Raw genomic sequence first — 25,240 nt, 5'->3', positions numbered from 1 at the left:
ACTCGTCAACTCTCTTTTTCTCATCTACTCTCGATCTCCATCTGTTGGCTGTTGCTTACGTAATCCTCATCTCCCCATGGGTGGATTTTCTACTCTATGAGGAAGGCTGTGATGACCAGCCGATCATAGATGACGACCAAACCATTAGAAAGGGAAAAAAAAAAACAAAAGAAAGTTAAAAATAGAAATGTAGAAAGTCAGAAAAGAAAGAAAGAAAATATCAAAGAGGTTGTTAGGGATACTGAAATGCACATGCACCAGTGAGTCAAAGCTCCTTCGCACGTGTCATGTAGCTTTTTTTCTACATTCACACGCTCGCAAGTCGCAAGCTTCAATCGGCCCCTACCTCAGATTGACATTTATGATTTATCCTCATGTTTTGTTTTCTATAAATATAGGCTGATCGAGTTGTTATGATAAAACCAGCTTAATTGCCTCCATGAACATGAAGCTGATTTTAGTCTCTCTCTCTCTCTCTCTCTTTCTGCCCAGAAGGGATATGTTTGAGGTAGTTACATATCCTTTAATTTCCAACTTTGTTTACTTATCTTCGATCTCTAGATTTGTTTAGTTACCTATATATATAATAAGTCTGAATTATTCTAATCGCTTTTTATGATTTACTGCTTTCAGATTGATTGATCTAAAAAGAAAGTTCAGAAATATAAAAAGAAGGTGCAGAAGTACCAGATAGAGATGACATGTAGGATTATGTATATGGGGTGAGTAGATTCCATGCTGTGCTTGTCAGGCGAGCAGTCCTCTCTTGGATTAACCTTGCTTTCGTTGTCTGTTCGACCTTGAACACTATTTAATTTTGATTGCATAAAAACCCAAGCTAGCTAACTGCAAGAGTGTTCAACTTTCTCAATTCATTTACAATATGATAAAATTACAGAGAAAATTCACCCAAAAATTAATAAATCAGATGATCGCTTTCTTTCTTTTTTTCTCGACAAATTAACTCAAATTATTGTATTCAGGTGGATTTATAGTTCGTGCACCTTCATAATTTTATGTCAATTTAGGTCGTATGCCGGTCATCCATGAAATTCGTGTGATATATACCTAAGGAATTAGCTATAATTCTGTTTGCATGAAAATGCATGTAAACATATATATGTTTATGCTATATATGTTTATATGTATATATGTATTTTTTGTGTTGTTTGTTAGGTATAATCGTACAGTAGATGTGTAGACAGATACAACCTTCTAGTCTAGAGCTTTGCATGCGACTTTCAGGTGCACTGAGAATTCATAAGCAAAAATGGTTTGAATAGATGGATAGAGTAGTACTGAGGGAATCTGCATTCAATTTAAATTTCCAAGGTTGTACTTTTGGCATTTAATTGACAGAATCATATTCGATATAGATCATAGTGCTGCGTATCTAGGTCAAGATTGATACCAATTTATATGATTGTATTTGCATTTCAAGATTTAACGATAATTGAATTAATAGATAATGGAAGTCACAGGCCAACCCGTAACTGAGAGGTATAAGTTATAACAGGTGAAATATAATACTAAGGTTTTAAAAGTGAAAATTGTTAAGCATAAGGCCGATGTCAGAATGTTGTAGTTAGGTAGGATCTTGTGGTGATATTTACACCTACGGAGCAATAGATCAGTTTGTTGCTTGAGTTAAGTAGCTTATTGAGTCCATAATTGAAACCAGGTTTAACACCCGTTCCCTGGTTAGTATGGGTTACGGACTCCATCATTAAAATATAAAAGAGAAAGGGAAAAAAAAAATCTAACTTGATGATCGATTGTAAACAGGATTTCCTGTATTATATTTTTCAATGTCTACTACGATTTTTTTTAGAGAAACGGGATAGGGTTCCATATGTCTACTATGATAAATAGTCAAATACATGAATAATATTCACTATAAATAAGAAAGGGAAAATTCTTATTGTTATATGAATTGTTTAGCTAATTGGTAAGGCACGTACAATAGAGTAAAGCTATATGTGGTAGGTTAACATTTCTCATACATGTCTTATTTTATTTAATATTTATCACTTTGAGGACTCGTATTATCACTTTGAGTACTCATGTGGTAATTAGAAAAAATTTATCAGAAAGATAAATAAAGTCATCGTTAGCGTAAAGTAGGTTATAAAGTCATCGTTAGTGACTATAAAAAAATAATCACTAAGATAAATATGGTCCTCGTTAGAAAAAGAAAGAGAAATATCCTGATGTAATATTTCCAAGGTGCATTTATATGTTTTTTTTTTTTGGGTTCTCATCTACGTAGGATGTAATAATTAATCTATCTGGTGTAGATTTTAGAACTGTTAATTAGTTACGTTGGTCTCACTCCACATTCATATGGGCTAACCTGAGCTAGGTTCCAATTCCAACTCATCAATTAAAATCATGATATATAGTTATATACCATGAAAGTGGAGCTAGCTAAGGAAATCTCGCGCACGCACACACAACTACACACACACACACACATATATGTATCTGCATATGTAAGGAGGTTTTAGAGAGGATTTTCTCACATTTGAAGTGTAAGGACCCTAATATTGTAAGCATATATAACCTGAGGTCAGAATGAATATATGTTAATCCATCGAGTTCAAGGTCGATCTGACAATGAATGTAAGGTATATGCAAGGGACTGTTCACTTGACAAGGGTTTGCATGGAATTTGACACCCCACCTCCAATTAGTGCTCTACCACTGCCATCTGTTTTATATTCCAGCTACATACAATACCCAATTATATGTTGTCTTCATCAAAAAGTTCCATACCAACAAGAAGCTAGTTCCCAGTTTGACATAGACGGATCTCCTCTCTCTCTCTGTGTGGAATTAGGTCAATTGTGTTGGTAAATCTTCTTTTTTGTTGTAAATCTTCATACTAGCTAGTTGTCTCTTGATATTGTTATGAATCATAATTATCGGTGTTATGAGTTATATATATACTCTGATCCATGCGTGCTTGTTTAAGAGTTCTTTTTGTCCTTATTCATCAGTTATTCTTAATCAAGCCTCTGTGAGCGCCTAAATTAGCATATAGTTTGTCTAATCTCATACAACAGTACTAGAAAGGTGTTCCACTATAGAACATATAATATATGTACTTGTTTGTTTGTAATTATCAATGTCTCTTATATAGGAAAATAGTCCAAACAGCAAATTAAGATACCAAATGGCTATGGTAACAATAGAGTTGGGCTCCATGGCTGGCATGAAATACAAGCAATCTGGAGGTTTCCTGCATAAGTTTTCCTTTAAATGCAAGTAAAGATTAAACTATTCAACGTCCGGATGAAGCTAATTAAGTTTCCTATGCTGATTTATAAGAGTAATTATGAAACAAATCACGTCAGGAAGCTTCGAGAGACTGGTGTTTGCAGGTAGCTGCGACAATTGAAGCTCGGAATCCTTTCAATCACCGACTCTTTGTTCAGAAGCACAGAGTCCATTCATATGATAATCTAAATGAAAATACCCCGTTATTTCAACATACCGTACGTATCCGCTGTAGAATTTTTATTTTTCTTTCATATAAAATTCATGAATCCCAGCAAAAAAAGAAAAATGAAAACTTTCTAATATAGGATTTGTCCAAGTATCATGGAGCTGACACACAACTCATGAAAAAAAAGTCTGGATTCATCCAAAGTAGGATAAAATCAATTATAAAAGTCACTAGGGTAAGTAATGCAGTAATGCCAAGTATTTATAATTAATCCAGGATTAGGCATAGGCATGGCCCCATCACGTTAAAGATTTGGTCAGGCGATATGATCTTAATGTAATAGTAATCTTGAATCTACCTATGATGATGATAGTGATTATTAACAGTTAGTCAATGATCGTCACGTCACTCACGTGTAAGAATGTTGCGGGTAAAAGATACGTGAAGAAGTCGCACGCTTTGAACAACTTGAGAAAGAAAGAAAGCTCCTTTCATTCTTATCTCTTTTAAATTACATTATAACCTAACCTACAGCTCGGTATATATAAACGCTATAGCATAGAGCCCTTTGCACCAACTAGCTACGCCGGCCTCTTGCTCTAAGAGCAGGTTCTTTCTTCTCCAATCCTTTATTCCTTTGTGGCTGTTATCATGTTTGTTCTTGATTCAAACAAAGATACCTACTTCGAATACTTATATATGTGTGTGTTTTTGATTTTATCTCTTTCAGATGAATTATGATTATCTGTGGAAATTCCCAGGAAGAAGAAGAAGAAGAAGAATCAAGGATAAAACAGGCCTCAATAATGATCGTTATGTGGAAATTTTCACACGAAGAGCGAAAGATGGCGCAACCATGAGCGAAGATCTACAAGGCCGGGTGAGTGGATTCCATGCTATTCTTGTCAAGTGACCAGAGTCCTTTTGCAAATTAGTCTTAGCTTCGTTGTCTGTTCGACCTGAATCAGGCCTCTATATATGGTGTAGTACTAGACTAGTTAGACGCCTGAGAAACCCTAATTTCAGATCGAAGTCGTGTGGTGAATACTAGACCAGGAGGACGTATGCCGGATTAAAGTCATATAATTCTCGATTAATTTTAGGTTAGCTTTCTAGGTTTATAATTCTCGATTAAGACAGATGTATCTTGAAGCAAAGTCTCTTTGTTGTGACCAAACATTGGTGCTGACAAACTTTTCTTTGTGGGATCGCAATTTATTAGGAGTCTACCAGCAAACAGAATTAGATCAATCAGACAGAAGTGGTTGGTCAATTAAAATAGGGAGACAATGCAAAATTCTCGAAACCCTAACTAAGAAGGCCGGAGCTTATCCATTTTTTGCAATTTTCTTTTGGATCCTTTGGGAATTTAGGTTTAAGTTTATGTTCTTGTCTCTTGGTTAAAGCAGTGCGTACAGTTGATGGCCATTTAGTTAGAATTAGTAATACAAACCATAAGATATAATTGAAGCCTATATGAGGCTAGCTATCTTCCCCAAGAATGAGGCAGATAGAGGGCCAAATTCCTCTGTAACGTACCTTTCAGCTAATTAAATGGATCAGATATTATTTGGTCAATTAACTTGTACATCTTTGGTCATATATTCTGTATACGTACATATACATTCAGGTCTACACCCTAGAAAGTTAATAGTTTAGTTTAGGTCGAAGGAACATCGAATCTAAGGTATAAGCAAGGAGACTGTTCATTTGACAAGGGTTTGCATGGAATTCAACATCCAATATTACTTGATCGAGTTCCGAGCCTCATCTCTTCAAAGCGTCTCTCATATCCTTGATCTTCACCGAAAGTTGCCTAATAGCCGTGCATCACACAAAGAAGGTAAAACATACTGTCACCACTCACCAGCCCATCTCCTACTTTATATATGATATGCACGTTTACCTGCAGCGCCTGCTGTTACAATTGTAGGAAGCGGGATCAGCCAGAACTTCAGTACTTCAACATATTTAAAGGTCAGCTAGTAGCTCAGGTCGATATATACAGCAGTGGCACACACGAAAAGGAGCTAGGTAGTCCTCTCTTAACCAATATGAAGCAACCAAGTTTAGCTGGATTAACTCTCTCTTTTCAAAGTGGTCTTCTCCAAATGGTGGTGCATTTCAGATAAAGAAGAGGAGACCTATGATATGTAGTCATATACCACGTTTTTCTTTACCATGGTGCAGCATCCCACAAGTCCACCAAAGAGAAAGCAACTCTTTCGCGGCTGTGACTTGCCCTAGATCATGCATGTGGGATTAGTTCCAAAACAAAGACATTTCAAATCATGAATAGATCAACAGTTGCTAGTTTGCCTAGAAACCCATCGTGGAATGTTCCTGTTTTTCCAAGCAATTAACGAGGAAAAGGAAAACAAACAAATGTACTCTAGTATTTGCTCGTCTGAGACACTAGTTTATAGAGTCTTTTTTTAGTAATATCACAGCCCTGTATTAAACTTCATTGCAGAAATGAGAAAAAAAAATGTATAGATTCTAGAATTGCATGAGATCTCATCAGGGAAAAAACATAGTACAATTTGATAACATAATATAATTTATCTAATTGAATAAAACAAATGGATGGTTCTAACAACACTTACTACTATTATGATGAAATGAATAACTGAAAGGTCTTCAATTTAATTGATTTTTTTACAAAGCTAATCTTTGTATTACGCTATATAACATAAATGGTCGGATTAGAAAATTATAAAGTTATTATTCTTTAATCGCAATAGAGAGTGAATATGCTCATTCACCAAAGGGGTGAACCTAAGGGGGGTGTATTATATTTGGATTTTTGTAGATTTTTTTTAAATGACAGATTTTTTGAAAAGTCCACAGACTCTTTAAAAAGTTGATAGATTGTTATTGATTTCTTAAAACCATTGATTTTAGCAACAGACTTTTATTGATTCATGAAAATCTATATACTTTATTATGAATGACTTCTACAGATTTCCTAGCATGTACAAAATATAAAAACAAAAAACAAAACCAATGCAGCCCAAACACAAAACAAAATAATAACTCGCTGCCTCTTCAATGTTCATGTATCTTCTAATAGAAATTGACTCAAATGAATGATTGTTACTCTGTCTAGCTAGTTTGTTCTCATTCCTAATCTCCCAACAACATAAAGATACAATATAGATCACTTGATGTTTATGGTTAATTATTCTCATCAATTTTGTTTTCCCCGATTAACATATATCATAACAATATTTGTCAATATCTTGATCTATAATCAATCAAATAAAATTCAATTGTTCAACCTTTCTTTGAATCATAATATAAATTCAAATTGATGAGAATAATTGATAAGATAAAATTTAGTATGTCATAGCAACACTGTTTAAGGTTTTAGGGGTAGACCACAATATTTGGGTATTAGCTAGGGTTTCATAAATAATTTTTATTGCTATTAGAGTTCAAAGTATCACAATTAAAAAATAATTAAATAAATCACATTCAACAGCTGCAATGAACATGTTGAGTATCAAAAAACGTTGATATCATAAAAGATTAGAGAAAAGACAAAAAATCAAGAAAGAGAGATGATGAAGGACCAACCACTTCGGGCGCAGAGAGAAGAACTTTGATAGTTTTTTTTTTTTTGGAAGAGGGAGCTTTGATAGACTTTTTCAAATCTTTGGTCTGAATGCTGGAAAATTATTGGATTTTGATATGTATAGTTAACACTACAAAGTCCATAATTATCCATGATTTTCTAATTCCATAAGTATGAATGATATTTTGAATACCTCTGTACTTTTATTCATTTTTAAAAGTTCTAATTGAATACCCCTAGATTTTGGTGGAATTCATAAAGTCTTTAAAAATCCTAATTGAATACCTCAAGACTTTCATGGACTTCTAAAAGTCTATATTGAATACATCCAGACTTTTAAATTCTATAGATTTGTTTAAAAGTTCCACTAATTCCATATACAATACACCCCCCTAAGAATTGTAAATGGGGAAACCTAAGAATTGTAAATGTAATCAAGATTATTATTCTTTTAAGTATTTCTTCAAAAATTTATCTTTGTAAAAAATCATTTATGCTGAACTAAACCAACAAATACAATCTGTCAAATGCAACTAAAATGATGATGATAATATATATGTCGAATTGACTAATTAATAAAATATCATGTTGCCTGATTTTTGCAAAGACTACCTTAAAATATAACCTAAAACTAACAAGTATCCAACGAGATCGATTAACGACACCTTTTTCTTTTTTTTGTTTAGTGTCTCTGATTTTTTTTTTTTTTTTTTTAAATGTCTCTGATTCTTATAAAAGCCTGATTTTATTCTTGTTTAGCGCGTATCCGCTCGTTGACCTTTCATTGCTCTCATGTGCTCCGCGAAGGGAATACTGTTGCTGATAGGTTGACAAACATGGGTTTGGCATCCACTGCATTAGTTTGGTACGCAACCGCACCATCTACTCTATCTCCTTTCTTGCTTAGGGATGATATGGGCATTCCTTATCAGCGTACTTTGTTTCTCTTGTATTCCGGGGTAAGGTTTATGTTCCGCCCCCCTCCCCCTCATCTTTGTATTTTTTTATTATTAAAATAAGAATAGGGGGACGGGCAGTGGGTTCCCAGAGTGTGGCAGACCCTTCTCCTTCGGGATTGAGGGTGGGACTTGCTCCCTACATCGTCTGCTTCAGAGGAACTAATATCGCCTAATCCTTTATTTGATTAAAAAAAAATGAAAGCCTGATTTTAAGGTCCTTTTGTTATTTGGTTTTAGTTTTCGTTTAGATTATAACTTTTGGGAAATTTTATTATACACCCAAATTGTCATTCACTTATTAGGTTAAACACACCCCTAAGATTTTTTTAATATACACCCAAATCTACCAATTAACTAGCATAAAAATAAAACCTGTTTTTGTTAAAAATTACTTAAGATGCCACAAGCCCCAAACATATCTATTGAAACTTCCTATTCAGTGGGTATGTATATGGGTATTTGTGTTTTGTTTCATGTTCAATAAGTATGTGTCGTTTGGTTAATTCCTCCTCACGAGGTATTTGTGTTTTCGCTTTTAAGGTTTATATTGTTGAACAAGTATATATGTGTTTCAACATGGCTGGCGTTTTTATTTTATTTATTTATTTTTCTCTCTCAATAGATTCTACAAGTTCTTAACTCCCACCTAGAGTTTAGGAAAATTAATTTAAGCTTCATTTCCTCATAATTCAAATTCAAAAATGCTACATTTAATAAAGATTTTCTTTAGTTAACATCATATTTAATAAGAAGGGCAAAATATTCAATTGAGAAAATTGAAAACATCTTAATTATATAGATATACCCTCCCTATGCATGAGGAAGGTTCAATTATGTGAATTGGGTGTAAATTAAAAAAAAAAGTATAGATAAGTTTTTCCTAATACATACTTGATCTTTTGGATTTATATCTAATTTTCTCATAAATTTTTCTTTTTCTTCGTGGATCATTAGAGTACTTGTATTGTTCAAATAGCTCTAAACTGTTTGAACAATGCTTTCTTTCTACAGAAAAAAATTAGCCGTAGCGATGAAGTTCTGTTTTCGACAATATACAAAGCATATCCTATATGTCATTTACATTTATATGCTTGTAATATGAGCAGAGGAAATTTTTTAACTAAAAACTAGTCAGTCATGACTAAATGAAAATTATGGTGCAGTAATACTACACTTGTACGTCTCGTAGTATTACAAGTAATACTACACAATAGTAATTCAGCCATACGTGAGTAAAAGAAATATCATATCTAAATCCGAATATTGCCATGAAAAACTGACATTAATGATTCTTTTCTTAATTTTTACATGTCGAGGACACATACTAGACAGTGTATGGTTACAACAAGCCCTTATGCACAGTAATATATACAACGTACTTCAGCACTATGTGTGTAAGAAGACTAGCCTCGACCGCTTTTGCTTCGGTAGATAAGCTCAGCTTCCCTCCTCTATTGGGTCATGTTAAGGTTATGATAAGGCGTTGAAGGTTTATCTTTGTTTTCATGTTGGACTGTCTATATTGTTATGGAATATTGAATCTTTGAAGCCCGAGTTCGTTAAATTAGCTTACTAGATGGATATATACAAATCAATAATTTACGATATAAAGATTTTCAGCTCAAGAGTTTCAATTCTCAAAAGTAGTATAAAATCTTGGTTTCATGGCTGCTATGTTTACAAAGTCCAAGAGTTGGGTACCTTTTTTCAAGACAATTATAGAGTCCTTGATTCATCTCTGTCTTGTATCCTAGTATTTGGTCATCTTGTATCTCATTTGAGCTTGAGAAGACTAGGATCTGCTCGTTGGGTAGCAAGAACAAGTATAAGGAGAGCATCTTTTAGAAGCTTCTTTATGTGAGAAAAATAAAATTAGGGTTGGTCAATTCTTAGAATTAGAGCCGCAAGTTCGAGCTTCTTCCGGTTTGAGAGATCAATCATTTCTAAACTTGTATTTATCAAACATGGTAACAAAATATTTGTTCATTTCCAAATAATAAAGAGGGACTGAGGTAGAAGGAAACCTAAGAATCATTTGGGGGGTAAAATTAACAAGAACAGATATCTAGAGGGTAAATCTACACATCCCTCATAGTTCAGGGGCAAAATACCAAAATAACAATTTCTAATTTCCAAATTCTAACCCAATTTCGACCTTGCCAGTATATAACAAGTCCGAGTCTTCGAACCGTTGATATTTTTGCCGGGGAAATATGTCGTTATCTAGTTGGAAACTGGTTGGCGGTGCACTTCCTCCGTCGGTCGGAGAAAACCGGCTACCCACAAAGCCGTCGGCGCTGACAACCACAAAAAGAGCTCTTCCTCTTCAGGTTCTTTGTTTCATTACCTGTCCACTTATAGATTCAACAACACCCAAATCTCTTACTTAGAAAATTGTGCTGCTTTTAGCTTCTCTAATTTCTCGTGTGATCTACTTTGCTTCTGATGGATGGACTCAACCTCTTGATGTGAGCTTATGTCTATAAAAAAAAAAAAAACCACTTGGGTTGTTGGATTTTCCTTCAATCAATTTTTTTTTTTTTTTTTTTTCTGCAACTAATTACTCATTGGGTTATTTGGCTTAAACTCCCACTGGAATCAATTGGGGAGTTTGGGAATACGTGCATCGATTCATATGTAGTAGACTAGTGGGTTGCATTTTACCTACAAATCTACAGATCGATAAAGGAAAGAAGTAAAATGTAAGCTGGATGAGTTGTTTTGATTTCAAGTTACTTGATTCCTGAATTTTCTTGAATTGGACTTAAAATGTAAGCTGTAATTAAGGGAAAGGCAGAATGGCTGGTAATCTGCCTAATGTGTAGAATCGTTAATATGCTGATGAAGGGAATTTCATAGCTGGTATTAAGTTTCATTAGTTAAATCTCTGCATTTCTGGTATCAGACAAGAGGAGAAGAGAATGGACAATTTTTAATTTGTCTCCCTGCGATCGTACTTTGATTACTTATTGTATGTTTTTTTGCCAGAGATAGGCCAGGATTTTATAGCGGATCCATATTTGATTAGTCTTCCCTGCAAGCTTTTCATCTCATGACCTGTAGCCAGTCTATGATGGTAGATATGCTTAACTGGATCAAAGCTTGTTGTAATGAGCTCATGCTGATCTGAATAAGAAGTGCCAAATGTCATTAGTCGCCGTTGTGAAAGTGGAGATAGAAAACCAGATAGTCTACTTCGGCTTTGTAGTCTGTACCGAGTTACGTACAGTCTTACAGCTATTTATGGCTGAAATCAGATGTTTCGAACATTTGTATTGTCAGTTGGCCATCCTTGTTTGGGAATTAAGGCCCTTCAAACTGTATTTCATATTTTCAAAAAGGGTTAGTTTTGCAGACTAATCCGTGATATGTCAAGAGCCTGGAGAATTAGGCAGAGAGAGTAGGCTACTTTTGGAAATTCAAATAGCCTCTGTAGTCTGTACTCACTAGCATTGTGTTTAATGATCATGATGTTGTGATGGACTCTAAATCCATTGCTTCTATAGTAAGATGCATCGTTATTTGGCTTCTTAGTTTCTCTTTCTAAAGCCATTACTTCCATATTGCTTGAGATCATTCTTGGTTACAAAGTGCTGGAGACATCTTACCTTAATTTTTATCCCAATTGCATATTATGTGACTTCTTTGTTTGATATTATTGCAGGTGAGAAGTGAGGGAAAACACAACTCAGGCCCTCCAAAAGTACTTGGCGTTTCACGAAGAGATGTTATGCTGTCTTTACCCGCTGCGACACTAGCAGCAGCTACTTTTTTCTCAGTCGAACCTGCTGAGGCACGAATTGTCAAGCCCGAGATTAGGAGGAAAATTCAGGAAAAGCTTGAGATGCTGAGGGAAAAGGCCGGCTTATCAAAGCCAAAAACCAATGAAGGGAAACAGCCAGCACCATCTTTGCCACCAGTGCCTCTTCCAACTCCTGTGGAAGCCATTCTCCCTTGAGCAATGAGATGGTAATTATCTATGACATGCATGATTTTAAAATTTTTTCTTGCTTTCTGTGTTGAACACTTGAACTCAATGTTCACTTTCGATTTGGGGCCATAAGCACAATCTTATATAGCAGAAAAACCAAGTTTATTGTTACAAAAATGCTAAACTAGTTGGTCTTTTTGTTCATGTTGCCAACAAGATGGCGCATCTGAAACCTCCAGAACATGAAATAAGCCAAACCCAACCCAACCAAAACAAAAATCCAAACACCCTCTTCCTTGCTCTCCTTCTCCGACCTCACCTCCGCTATACTAAACATCTCCCTCTCCGAATTCCCCGTCATTCCCTCAAGCACATGCCCGTATATCACGTACACCCTGTCCTCCGCTGCCACGGCCACCGAGGTCGGAAACCTCTCCACTTCAAGCTCCGTCTTGTCATAAACCACACCCTCTCCCCAGCTGTCTTGGCTCTTAAGAAACCACATTTTATTCATGCAAACCACCACAACGGTCCCGTCTCGTCGGACAGCAATCCCGTCGGCCAGAGGCAAGTCCTCCGGCAGCAGCACCTCCCTGGCGGTTCCGTCCTCCGCGTCCACTTTGAACAGCTTCCCGGTGTTGGATTGCACCACCAGTAGATACCCCTTGCTGACGTAAGCAACGCCGTTGAGGCCGCAGAAGCTAAAGGGCGAGTCGGGGTCCACAGGATGCGCCGAGAATAGCGGGGACTTGGAGAGGACGGAGGCCACGCCGTCGGAGTTGACTTTCCAGATGAAGTTCGCCGCCGAGTTGGTGACGTAGGCATTGCCCTTGAAATCCACGGCGACGTCGTTGGCGATCTGCCGGGAGGCGTCGCCGTCGGCCGAGGGGAGGGGCGTGAGGAAGAGGCGGCGGCGCGTGCGGAGGTCGTAGGCGGCGAGGGCGCTTAAGTGAGGGAGCGGCTCCACGGCTTGGACAGCGGCGAGGAGGCGGTTGTTGACGGCGTCGACGGCGAGGCCGAGGAAGGTGACGTTTTCGGGGAGAGTGGGGTCGGAGATGAGAAGGTCGGTTACGCCGGCGTCGGAGACGGAGTAGATGGTGCGGTGGCGGATGGCGCCGACGATGAAGTGCTGGGCGGAGGGGTCGTAGGCGAGGCCTTCGGGGTAGAGATTTGGGGATCGGAAATTGATGACGTGAGGCTTGCTTGCTTGGGTTTGGATCGGGATTGAGCTCAGCAAAATGAAAACCACTAGGACGGAGGAGGCAATTGAACAAGTCATGGTGTTCGTTGCTCAGTATCGGAGGCTCATGAAGAGATTTATAGAAGGGGATTTTCTTGCCTAGGAATCCACTCGCAGCCGGCCGGAGTTTTGACTTTGATTTCTTGTCAAACGGAGAACGACGACTAGTTTCAGAAAGATGTTGGTTGCAGATAAAGCCTAGAGATCCTTGATAATGCTAAACAGCCCGTTATTCATACTGTCCATAAGAAAAGCCCGGCCCAACCTAGCGTAACGGTCCAAATCGAAACCCGAAACCCAAACCCAAACCCAAGTTAGTAGAGCAAGGACAACCGATCTCTGTCTATAATGTTAATGAAATTTGAATTTGTATCATCTACGATGTCAGTTATTCTAAATAATTACTGACGGTTGATAATTAGTCGTTTGTAGATTATTATCTTGCTATTTTAAATTGTAGTTCACTTCAAAACAACTTGGGCTATTGTTTCTTTTTGCAACATTCAGAGTAACTATTGTATGATCGATCTCTGACTAATATAGGGCGGACACTTCAAAAAGAACTGGTGCTATATTTTTTCTTTTTCAACATTCAGAGAGATTGCCGACACTTGTTTACAAGGGAAAAAAGTAAAGAAATAAAGTAAATAGCCAATTTTTATTATCAATAAGTAAGGCTGAGTTTGGCTTTGCGTTTTTAGAGGAAAAAACAGCTTATTTTAAACTTTTTGAGTTTATAAACCGTTTGGTAAAAGTAAAAGATCAGCTTAATAACACTGCATTGGTTCAATAAACGCGGATATCTGTAACCAACTCATAACCTGCTTTCTAAAAATCACGATACGGAGATGTGGATTTAATAACACTGCAGTCCTTGATTTATTATTTTTTGGAAATACATACCTTTATTATCCTCATAACACTTTTGAAATTTACATCACGTCCCTGTCTCTGTATAAGTTTTTGAATATTTTTACAGTTGAGTACAGAATATCAAACTAAGCCCAAGTCATTTCAAATCAGAGACGTGATTAGTACGATATTACTCGATAATTTCTTGTAGCACTAAAACAGAACGTGTACGCTCCATGTTTGCAACGTCTTTGTTTTACTACACGTGTCGCCACAAGACTATGATATCTGCGAAATAATTGCCGCCGGTAAGTATGACTGACTTAATCCGGGACGCCAGTACCAGAAAATATCTGAAACCATCAAAAATATGTACACCATCACAGGGGGGACAAGTAACTAGTTTCTTCCGGAACATTCCCGATCGCAAGCGCAAGTTTTAAACACCGCCCCCGAGAGAAAATATTTCAATAAGATTCTCGAATGCACTTCCATATACCCCTAAAAATATCTATACATCCTGACCCTATCAAAATCCAGCCACCGCCACAAACCTGAGCCTCTCATCTATAAATATCCCATCACCGCCTTTCTTTTGCACTTGTTACTGGCTACAATTTAGGGCCTCTCTCTTTCACTTGTTACCGGATTTCAATTCTGTCTACAATTTGAGGTATTTGAAGCTCTGAGATTTTGTGGACGGTGAGGGTAAAGCCAGAAGGAGATGGAAGCCGAAAACGGGCCAGCGTCTTATTACAGTATTCTGGGTGTTAATTCAGAGTCTTCTATGGAAGAAATTAAGCGCGCTTATCGGAAACTTGCCATGCAGTATCATCCAGACAGGTGGACGCGAAGCCCTTCTTTGCTGGGCGAAGCAGCCAAGCGGAGGTTCCAGGAGATTCAAGAAGCCTATTCGGTGTTATCGGATCAGAGGAAGCGAACAATGTACGACGCAGGCTTGTATGATCCTGATGATGAAGAAGACGAGGTACGTTCGTCGGTATCGATTAATTTCTATTTATAATTAATCAAGGTGTTTGGATGTCCCTGTTCCCTGATCGATGTATGTGTTGTTGTTTCCTAATCGATGCGGTAAATGAAAAAGCAGGGGTTGTGTGACTTTGTGCAAGAATTGGTGTCTCTGATGGCGGAATCGAGACGAGAGCAGAAGAGTTATAGCATGGAGGATTTGCAGGACATGTTCATGGAGATGGTTCAAGGATTCGAGCCATCTTTTACATTCTGTGGGCCGTCCACGGCTAATTTTGAGCACGCTCAATCTGGGTGCGCAAAGAGGACGCGTCTGGAATCTAAGAATGTAGGTGTCGACACGGGCTCGCCTATACGGATGTATGGAGGACCAGGATTCTTTTCATTTTAGAGAGGCTGTGTCGTTGATGAGAGAATCAATGTTTTCATTTGTAATTTGTATGCAATTTTGATTTTTGTGTCCTCCTTCTCACTAGACTTTTGTGTTCTGTAAAGTGTTGCTTGAATTATTCCAAAAAAAAAAAAAAAAAAAAAACAGTGTTGCTTGAAAGGTTTAAAGGTGGGCTTGACAACAATAGAATCTGAATGAATGGGCCTATTTTGTTCCTTTGATGTTGTGGCTGGAGTTCTACTCTTTTTTCAAAAGGAAACTAATTAATTTACTTTCTAGCGTCATTGGTCCGAATCCTGTTTTTTTTTGACAGAACATTGGTCCGAATCCTTGAACCTTCGATAATTGTGGATCCTGAAAATTAAACGCGGAAAACTAGAGCAATGATTTGTTTAAGGAAGGAAGGTTCTTGGAGGAAGTTGACCCAGCTGGAAAGCAATAATAAGCTTTAGGAAAATGGGACGGTGGCTTTTGTAACCAACTCTCTTAACACAGACGCGTGTAGATATTCCACATTCCCACATCTCTTCAACCTGTTCCCCTTTTTCCTCTTATCAGTTTCTTCAGGCTCAAGTACCCCATTAATCTAATACGGCACTTCACCACTTTTTTCCTTCACAGTTTAGTTTAGTCCTTTACAGTATAAACAAAATCATACACAGAGGAACAATGGAGTATTCTAGGTCTCTGATTAAAGGGGCAAAAATAAAGGCGACCTCATGAAGCTAACAAAGTTTTCTTTCTACTCCAATGAAACACTGTCAAAGCTCAAAGCTTCAGAGAGAGGAAGGAAAGTGTCAATCATAGAAGGAAAAAGAGAAGTGACATGTCATTTGTTATTGGCTAGTGTGCGTTGGAAATTGGAATCTCGTTATATTGATAGGACTGCTTGCAAGCAAGGACAAATCGTGATGGGTATATGTGTCTTGTAGTAGCCTAGCTTAGTAGCTTCTTTCTTCACTAAACATAATCGTCCTTATCATGTTATTTACATATAATAATATGCCCTGTTGGCTGTTGCTTGCATCGGTGGAACTTTAAAACAAATCGGAGGGCCCGGAAAACTAATGGAAAAACAAACAAAACAAGACTTGGGGTCGACTTGGGGAGGAAGGAATTGGGGAATTTGCAATAACAAGTGGGCAAGGTGACAATATGAATTAGGCACAACCCATCATAAAGAGCAACTTCAAAAACTCCTCTACACGACGACTCTATATCTCGATCATGTGGGAAAACATTGATCTAACATGCATTTTTTCTTTTTTTTTGAATAAGATATAACATGCATTATATATTTGATGCATTTTATGTGGGTTAGGGAAAGAATGTATAAGGGGGGTCTTTCAAAATCCGAGCGAGTTAACTGTCTCACGCCTTAAAATCACGTAGTTAATACATGAAATTGAATAATAACAAATCGTTTTGATTGGCGTATATGTATAATCAATTTTATTAATCTTGTTAAAGGAAAAACATGATATGTGTCTTCGTTAAAGTAACTAACAAATAGGGAATTAGCGGTTACAGCTCAATCATCCATTATTGTCATTATTGTAATTGCTATTACCATTGTAATCCTCACCCTATATAAAGGGACTATCTAATGAAATAAGAGCAACTTCAACAGCTTCCCTATAATTTTTGTATAATAGGGAAGCAAAAGTCAAAGTTTTAGCATCTTTTTCTTCTCCAACTCCAACAGATTCCCTATTTTACAGCAATCTCTAAAATCTCCATATTCTTTCTTAAATTTTTAGAGATTGCTGTAAATATAGGGAATTTGGTTTTCTCTTTCCTCACTTTCCTTAAAATAGGGATATTTATAGGGAATCTGTTGGAGCAAAAGAGGCTCATTTTTCCCTAAAGTAGAGAAAAATCAAAATATGGGGAAACTGTTGGAGTTGCTCTAAGTAGACTAATTTCCCCATTTTACTTTTACAAATCTGAAATTTTTGTGATTTTTTATATCGATTTACTTCCTTTTTCACATTACTAAATCAATTATTAGTCTGTGTATGACTTAAAAACATCGATTTGACTTTTCCGACGTGATCATTCTAAGATCAACATATGTCCCGCTTAAGATCAGTTTGAGAAAGAGGAATGTAAATCTTCCCCAAATAATAACCGGATCTCATATTAAACATTACATCCCAATAAATAATGGTCTACTAAAAGCATATACTAATAGTGATTCATAAACAAGACACCCTCCATCACATACACCTAAAAGAGTCTTTGAGTCGTAATGGCGGAACTCCACAGATTTGATCATCCACATGCAGTGCGATTCCCTTGAAGAAAAAGCAACACCACCCTCCTCCTGCTACTACAAGAAACATCCCATAACTCCATAAGAACACGTCTCCCTCACTAGCTCAAAAATTTTCTCAAAGCCTAACGCCCTAATCCATCAAACCCCCAATTCTAAAAGAAAAATCAAAGACCTAAACCCTTTCTTACCCTATTGACTCTCCCATGCACCCCCTCATAACGTAATAAAAGACTCTCTCACACGCCATTTCCTCCCATTTTCTTCCAACTCTCCCCCACTCCGCTCCACCTAAATAACCAAACTGATCACAGAGACACTCCAATAATGACGCACTGCTTCAAGTTTCTCAGCTTGTTCCTTGTTGCTGTGGCTCTTTTAGGAGGAGGAGCTTCGGTTCGCGCCCAAGACGGCAGTGAGAAGTGCGGTTCATGCGCTACACCCAGCCCCCCGCCGCCGTCTCCTCCGCCGCCATCACCGTGTCCACCTCCACCGGCGCTTCCACCACCAACACCGGTTCTTCCCCCTCCTTCCCCCAAGAATCCTCCACCGTCCACTTCGTACTGCCCTCCTCCGCCGTCGTCGTTGATTTACATCACCGGTCCTCCCGGGCAGCTGTACCCTGTTGATCAGGACTTTAATGGTGCTCATGGAGTGACGAGCTCGGTCGGCTTACCAATTCTGCTCGGACTCGGATTGCTGGTGTTCTGGCGTTTTGGTGAGCAGGCCGGACTTGATTAATTGGATTATAATAAGGTAAGATTCAGATGACAAGGGACATAGAATTTGTTTTTTGTTTTTTTTTTTTTGTAGTCTAAGGGAATTAAAGGGCCCGAGGGTTGAGAATTGTTGCTCCATCTCAATTGTGTATTTTTAAATCTTCAATAACAAACAATCTTTCGGTTTCAATTCTATCAATTGCTGGGTGTTCTGATCGAGTGTTCGGGCAAGGTGACAATATGAATTAATTAGGCACAATCCATCATGAGCTGTAACAACAAAAACTCCTCCAAACGACCACTCTATCTCTCGATCACGTGGGAAAACATTGATATAACATGCATTCTCTGTAGTTATATATTTGATGCATTTTATGTGGGGTGGGGAATGAATGTATAACGGGAGTCTTTCAAAATCCAAACAAGTTAACTGTCTCATGCCTTAAAATCACGTAGTTAATGCGTGGAACTGAATAGTTACAAATCGTTTTAGTTCACGCATATGTGTAATCAATTTTATTAATTTGAAAATTTTGTGATTTTTTAATAACGATTTACTTCTCTTTTCACATTACTAAATCAATTACTAATTTGTGTAAGAGGATATTTGACTTTCCGATGTAAACTTTCTAGGATCACTATATCTCCTGCTTAAGATTAGTTTGAGAAGGAGAAATGTAAATCCTCCCCAAATATTGACCGGATCTCCTATTAAATATTACACCCCAACAATTAATGGTCTGATCTCCTATTAAACATTACACCCCAACAAATAATGGTCTCCTAAAAGCATATACTAATAGCGACTCGTAAACAAGAAAGAGCAATGTACATAGTCTCCTCCTTCGAAAAGAAAAAAATGTACATACTCTCCATCACATACACCTAAAAGAGTCAAATCGTAATGGTGGAACCCCACAGATTTGGACCATCCACATGCAGTGCGATTCCCTTGACCACCCCCTCCTTCTATTACAAGAAAAAGCCCATAAGAACACGCCTCCCTCACTCACAAAATTCTCAAAGCCTTAACTCATCAAACCCCAATTCTAAAAGAAAAATAAAAAACCTAAACCCTTTCTTACCCCATTGACTCTCCCATGCACCACCTCATAACGTAATAAAAGCCTCTTTCACACGCCATTTCCTCCCATTTTCCTCCAACTCTCCTCCACTCCGCTCCACCCAAAAAACCAAACTGATCACACAGACACTCAAATAATGACGCACTGCTTCAAGATTCTCAGCTTGTTCCTTGTTGCTGTGGCCCTTTTAGGAGGAGGAGCTTCCGTCCACGCCCAAGACGGCGGTGAGAAGTGCGGTGCATGCACTACTCCAAGCCCCCCGCCGCCGTCTCCTCCGCCGCCATCACCGTCTCCTCCTCCACCGGCGCTTCCACCACCAACACCGGTTCATCCCCCTCCTTCCCCCAAGAAGCCTTCACCGTCCACTCCGTACTGCCCTCCGCCACCGTCGTCGCTGGTTTACATCAGCGGTCCTCCCGGGGAGCTGTACCCTGTTGATCATTACTTTAATGGTGCTGATGGAGTGAGGAGCTCGGTCGGGTTACCGGTTCTGCTCGGACTCGGATTGCTGGGTGTTCTGGCGTTTTGGTGAACAGGCCGGACTTGATTAATTGGTGGATTATAATACGGTAAGATTCAGATGATAAGGGACATAGAATTGTATTGTTTTTTTGGTAGTCTGAGGGAATTAAAGGGCCCGAGGGTTGATAATTGTTGCTCCATCTCCATATCCATCTCACTTGTGTATTATTAATCTTCAATAACAAACAATCTTTCAGTTTCAATTCTATTATCAATGTTATCTCTTCACAGTTCACGCAAAATTACTAATAATTAAGATGGTACTGATCTAACTTCTTTTCCCTGTTCTTTGTTAATTTCATAGAATTTGTATGTAGGTACGTGCTTCAATTTTCTTTCTTTTAATAATTTCTGGTCTGAATTGTAAAGAATCATTTTGATTTTTGGATTCATAATTGATGATTGATCAATTATGGATCATCATCACCCATTTACCAGCTTGCACCTTCCATTGACGTCTTAATTAAATCAATTGGAAAGATATAGCTTTCATATAGTGGAGCCCTATTTAACTTTTATAAATATGTTGCTTAATGTTACCTCATGTTTACACGTGGCGCATGATCACTGGAGTCAGCAGGGAATGTGCCACAATGCACAAATCAAGGCAAGACTTAAGCTTTACTAGGAACAAAAATTTAGAAATTAGATTAGATCATCCCCCAAAGCCCAGAAGTTTTTAATTCATTCCTTTTGTCAAGGGGGTATTATTAAAAAAAGCAGAAATGCACCAGCCGGGAATCGAACCCGGGTCTGTACCGTGGCAGGGTACTATTCTACCACTAGACCACTGGTGCTTGTTGTTTAATGATCGTTATGTTTCTAATTAGTCTAGGACTCTTCTGTTCTTGTGGCCAATTTTTGGAGCTATACACAATTCTAACCAAATAATTTTTCTTTTGGATTTTGCAAAGATAGTATAACGGGTTTGTAAGTACCGTTGGGACGGGGAATTTAAAAACGGTATTAATAATCGAGAAGAAGGCGAGTAGAAGCCAACAATAGAGAGGACAGAGACCAAAACATGCATTAAACATTTTGTACCATTTCGTTTGTGAAATGAACAGCATGAACTTATTCTGTTTTATCTAAACCGACAGAGCGGTAATTAACAAACTAATTAGTATATGAATAGTTTGACTAATTAGGTTAAGAGAAAGAAGACAGTTACACATGGCTGATCGGAAGAAATGAGTGAAGGCCGGTGGTGGGTCTACGAGAAGCTCGAAAATGCCAACCATTTGATTTTGATGTCAGAGTTGTAGCTGATCATTCTATAAAGTTGGTACGTGTCAGATGTACAGCTTCATGAAGCTGAAGGGGAATCAACTTCGGTTAGGGTTCACCAAACCAAACTATGGGTCCTCCACGTACGTGCTACTTTTCACATCATTCAAATGGTTTGTTTTAGGTTAGTGGCGGGTCGACGTCTTCGTGAATAGCTTCCTAGCTAGGGCAGGTAATTTGGTAATTAAGTTAACAACTAATTACTCGTCTTTAACTCTACTAAGTAATCACCATTCATAACTCTACCCAATTGCTCACTTTTCGTAATGTGACTATTCATTAGGTAGGCACGCCATGCCAAACAGGTTGGTGGTAATTGGAAAATTAGAGTCAAGATATCATTCATACATGGAACACAACATTAATCAATTAATTTGGAGTTAAGAAGAGAAAGCTAGTCACTAATTAGGTCATTTCATAATTAATATAAATGTAAGGTTTAAATTATGTCCGATACAATTCATTCAGAAATTAATTTATTAATTCGAGACTTGTTTTGTTAATAAATTAATAGGTACTAAATGGATTACATACAATGTGTGAAACTTGTGATAAAAGTTAGAAAAGGAATTCTATTCTTTACCGCCCTTTCCAGACCTTATGTGATTTCGGTTAGCTTTTTGGTAGGTACTTGAGTTGTTAGAGGTCCTTCGCGTCACTCTACTATTTGTTTTCCAGGCCCTCTGTTTTCCCTTTGCTTTCTTTTTTACTTATCGCACTTGCCCAGCCTCAACGTCAATGTAAATGTTAGAAATTAAGAAACTTGATCATGAGGCTAGGGTATGTTAGATAAGTAAATATTTAATCTATTAAAATTGTTACCACACTATTCTTCTTAAAATAAAAATTGTCATCGTCTTTTAATATATGTGAATGGATTTTATATTTCGACCCAGAAAAAGAAAATAAAAATGAGAGGGCCGGTGTCTGAAAATTGAACGAATTAACCAACTCGACATGCGACATGTGCAAGCTAAGAAAGTAGAGTTAGATCGATCGATCAGTCTTCTTTTTCAAATTTGTTTGTTTGGTTTCTTCTACTCTATTCTATCATTATGAAAGCTTCTGAATTATTGAGTCCCCAATTATTATTTAGCCTAGCAACCGCAATAGCAACAGATGCCAATGCATGGTGTTCTTTGGCACCAACAGCCTGTACAGGACAGTTGGATCAAAGGGAAAGAAAGAGCGAATTAGAAAGGAAAGAAAAAAGAAAGAAAAGAGAATGAATATGAGAACCATTGGCGTCCATATATTTTTTGATGATCAATGGCGTCCATATATTGCCAACTAAAATAGACTACACAAAGCTCTGAGCTTGCCTCTAAGAAAGGTGCTACTAGAGGAAAGTTGATTAATTTTCTACTTTTCTAGTATATGTAGTACCTATCTTTCATCTTCTAGTAAAAGAAAAATTGGAACTTTCAATTGTACATATAAATACTTTCTTTTTAACATATTTATATCAAACTCAAAAGTCTAACTTAAAGCAAGATATGAAATTGAAAGAAAATGGTGTTAGTGCATTGTTCTTTGGGGGTATATGCAATACTGGTCCTCTTGGAATATTTAATATTCAGTAATAGACTAATAGCTGTACACTACCACGTCAGGAAATGAGCATTTTTCACCGACACAATGAAACTAGCTAGTTAATTAGGAACAAATTGTCACCTAATATTTCATATTACCCTTTACTGTTACACATCGAACATGGAGATATATATACTTGAAATTAATTACTAGGTAGGCCTTCCTATAAGAGCCTTAATAAAGTTTATATGTATAAATACCCTAATTTTGAGGCTTCAGTGGTCTTATATATATAGAAACCAAAAGAAGTCGTGCTATCTATTTAGTACTGAAACTATTTGCAGAGTTTAATTAGGTTGGGTTTTCTCTGTTAATGGGATGTATATACTTATAACAACGTCAAGATCACTCAACTTCTTGCGCACTTTAATTTCCAGCTTCCTTCAATTTAATTCCTTCTCAATATTGCAGCAAAGTCTTGCCTGATGGAGGAAATAAGAGTCATCGCTCATATACGCTTTTTTGAAATTGCATTTTCTACGTACAACTGATGGACCTGTCTATGTCCATGCTCGATTTGATTCTGATTTTCTAACCATACTTTAAAGAACTTGGTTAGGTGTAGAATTTAGTGATCCGAGTTGTTGACCACATGGGTCGTCGCTCATCTCTAGCCAAATACACTAATGATTCCTTAATTTTCATAAACTAAACTGACATAGTCAAATAGTCAATACTGGTGACTTGAGGAACTCGTTAATGGATCGAAACTAGTTTATAATATGCAAGTGCCCTTATATATGTACATTTTTAATGTTATGGAAGGCTTATGCCCGAAGAATGTTCCCCATGAACCCAGCTCCTTCCTTATATTCTGGCTGGTGCATAACAAAACATCGTAATTCCCAGGCACATAATGTGTACATTTTTGCTAATTAGTTTAATTGATTCACTTGGTAAAACTCGCCATAGTTGATTAATTAACGAACCAGAGTTGTGCAACAGATCCATGAGATTGAGCAGGTTTCGAGTCTAGTACGTCTAAATTATCTAGCTACGTACGTACCATCAAACGACTGATAAAATCCAGGATGTGGTTAATCTGTTCTCTTTTTTATATATATATATATTTTTTGACGAAGTGGTGTTAGTTCAGTGGTTAGAGCACCCACTACCTATGTACGAAGTCATGGGTTCGAGTCACCATGGAGGCAGGAGTGAAACCCTTTGATCATCTTTAAAAAAAATAACAGAAGTTAAAAACAGTTGGTCGTATATGGCTGCCTTCAAATGTCATGTCGATCTGTAATCGCAAAAAGAATGGCACGTACCTAACTAGTTGATTTCTTCAAACGCAAGAGAAATAATTGCCCATTATGACCACAGTAGCCAAAGCTTGAATTCAGTTTCTCTACCTTATCCAGCTCTCCCTATAGTGATTTTCTTTTTGTCTCAAATATATATATAGATAAAAGAGAATAAATACAAATGATGAAAAATAAAGAATTCATAATTTAAAGACCAAAACTAGAATAAGCGAATTATTACTAATTAGATTCATTATTTACAACTCAAAAAAAGTATGAAGTTACAACAAACATGAAGAAGAAGAGAGAAATCTAAACTCATATGGTGAAATTTGAAATTACTGGTAAGTAGCAAGTGGCTAGTTAGCTAGGTAGATAGAACTTGCTTTTCGATATTGATCAATTTCAAACTTCCAAAATTTATCCTTTTGGGCATTTTTCTTCTCTTTTCTTTTCTCGAGTCATGACAAGAGAGACGCTCTCATAGTCTTAGTCTCTTCTAATAATAGGTAAAAGGAATCACTAGCCCTTAGCTTAGCTTACCTCCACCACCACTCACCTCATCACCCACTCCCCATTTGTCTCTCTTCTCTACTTGTTTTCTTCCTCCCACCTTCAACCCCCTCCTTCCTCTCATTTCATCATCACTATTTTCCTAAAATCTTAGACACCACAAACCCTTGGCACACTCAAACACCATCACCATGTCTCCAAAGACAAAACCTTTTCTCCCAACCCTCCTCTTGGTGATGATCTCTATCATTCTGATCAACTTTCCCATGGCAACAATGTCCGACAATCCATGCGCATACCCGTGTTATCCTCCACCTACCGGTACTACTACTACTCCAACTCCGGTGATCACCACTACACCGCCTCAGCCTACCACATCGACAACGTACCCGCCTCCGGCCTACCCTACGCCGACTGGATATTACCCTTACAACCCTCCGCCGAGTACATATAACGGCGGTGGCGGCTACGGCTACGGTCCCCCTCCTCCTGACCCTATCCTGCCTTATTTTCCTTTCTACTACAAACATGGTGCTCTTGGAGACGCCTCATCAGCAACCTCATCCCACCTCACTAGGTCAACGCTCATGGCAATAGCCACCGCCACCAAT

The 25,240-nt window shown here is 37.6% G+C and overlaps 5 protein-coding genes, 1 long non-coding RNA gene and 1 other non-coding gene across 10 annotated transcripts; 5 read left to right on the top strand and 2 right to left on the bottom strand.

The window, feature by feature from the left end:
* The first annotated feature begins 326 nt into the window (after positions 1 to 326).
* On the top strand, positions 327 to 5,953 carry LOC133709669 (uncharacterized). Of its 4 annotated transcripts, XR_009846338.1 has the most exons (4): positions 329 to 508; positions 634 to 4,057; positions 4,179 to 5,291; positions 5,382 to 5,953. It is a non-coding gene; the product is annotated as an uncharacterized LOC133709669 (long non-coding RNA). The 4 variants fall into 4 exon arrangements; XR_009846339.1 differs by having other exon boundaries at positions 327 to 508; positions 4,210 to 5,953; XR_009846337.1 differs by having other exon boundaries at positions 327 to 508; positions 4,179 to 5,953.
* Positions 5,954 to 10,112: 4,159 nt separating this feature from the next.
* LOC133708456 (uncharacterized) lies at positions 10,113 to 12,092 on the top strand. Its single transcript, XM_062133914.1, has 2 exons — positions 10,113 to 10,314; positions 11,649 to 12,092. Exons 1-2 carry the CDS (start codon positions 10,198 to 10,200, stop codon positions 11,940 to 11,942), a joined length of 411 nt encoding a protein of 136 aa, XP_061989898.1. The 5' UTR covers positions 10,113 to 10,197; the 3' UTR covers positions 11,943 to 12,092.
* On the bottom strand, positions 12,035 to 13,653 carry LOC133708454 (uncharacterized). Its single transcript, XM_062133911.1, has one exon. The coding sequence runs from the start codon at positions 13,192 to 13,194 to the stop codon at positions 12,100 to 12,102; it is 1,095 nt and encodes a 364-aa protein (XP_061989895.1). The 5' UTR covers positions 13,195 to 13,653; the 3' UTR covers positions 12,035 to 12,099.
* A 714-nt stretch (positions 13,654 to 14,367) lies between these two features.
* Positions 14,368 to 15,672, top strand: LOC133708455 (uncharacterized). The gene is made up of 2 exons (XM_062133913.1): positions 14,368 to 14,995; positions 15,116 to 15,672. Exons 1-2 carry the CDS (start codon positions 14,732 to 14,734, stop codon positions 15,386 to 15,388), a joined length of 537 nt encoding a protein of 178 aa, XP_061989897.1. The 5' UTR covers positions 14,368 to 14,731; the 3' UTR covers positions 15,389 to 15,672.
* A 2,318-nt stretch (positions 15,673 to 17,990) lies between these two features.
* Positions 17,991 to 18,404, top strand: LOC133709226 (sulfated surface glycoprotein 185-like). The gene has a single exon (XM_062134887.1). It carries the CDS (start codon positions 17,991 to 17,993, stop codon positions 18,402 to 18,404), a length of 414 nt encoding a protein of 137 aa, XP_061990871.1.
* Positions 18,405 to 19,603: 1,199 nt separating this feature from the next.
* On the top strand, positions 19,604 to 19,999 carry LOC133709225 (leucine-rich repeat extensin-like protein 3). Its single transcript, XM_062134886.1, has one exon. It carries the CDS (start codon positions 19,604 to 19,606, stop codon positions 19,997 to 19,999), a length of 396 nt encoding a protein of 131 aa, XP_061990870.1.
* Positions 20,000 to 20,715: 716 nt separating this feature from the next.
* Positions 20,716 to 20,786, bottom strand: TRNAG-GCC (transfer RNA glycine (anticodon GCC)). Its single transcript has one exon. It is a non-coding gene; the product is annotated as a tRNA-Gly (tRNA).
* Positions 20,787 to 25,240: the final 4,454 nt, after the last annotated feature.

The sequence above is a fragment of the Rosa rugosa genome, chromosome 5, assembly GCF_958449725.1.
Source record: "Rosa rugosa chromosome 5, drRosRugo1.1, whole genome shotgun sequence".
NCBI lineage: Eukaryota > Viridiplantae > Streptophyta > Magnoliopsida > Rosales > Rosaceae > Rosa > Rosa rugosa.
The sequence above is the reverse complement of the archived record's forward strand: the minus strand, read 5'-3'. Positions and strand labels throughout refer to the sequence as shown.

Coding starts and splice junctions, on each gene's coding strand:
- LOC133708456 (XM_062133914.1), top strand. CDS start 10,198: ATGTCGTTATCTAGTTGGAAACTGGTTGGCGGTGCACTTCCTCCGTCG. Junction 10,315..11,648: donor AAAGAGCTCTTCCTCTTCAG/GTTCTTTGTTTC, acceptor ATATTATTGCAG/GTGAGAAGTGAGGGAAAACA.
- LOC133708454 (XM_062133911.1), bottom strand. CDS start 13,194: ATGACTTGTTCAATTGCCTCCTCCGTCCTAGTGGTTTTCATTTTGCTG.
- LOC133708455 (XM_062133913.1), top strand. CDS start 14,732: ATGGAAGCCGAAAACGGGCCAGCGTCTTATTACAGTATTCTGGGTGTT. Junction 14,996..15,115: donor CTGATGATGAAGAAGACGAG/GTACGTTCGTCG, acceptor ATGAAAAAGCAG/GGGTTGTGTGACTTTGTGCA.
- LOC133709226 (XM_062134887.1), top strand. CDS start 17,991: ATGACGCACTGCTTCAAGTTTCTCAGCTTGTTCCTTGTTGCTGTGGCT.
- LOC133709225 (XM_062134886.1), top strand. CDS start 19,604: ATGACGCACTGCTTCAAGATTCTCAGCTTGTTCCTTGTTGCTGTGGCC.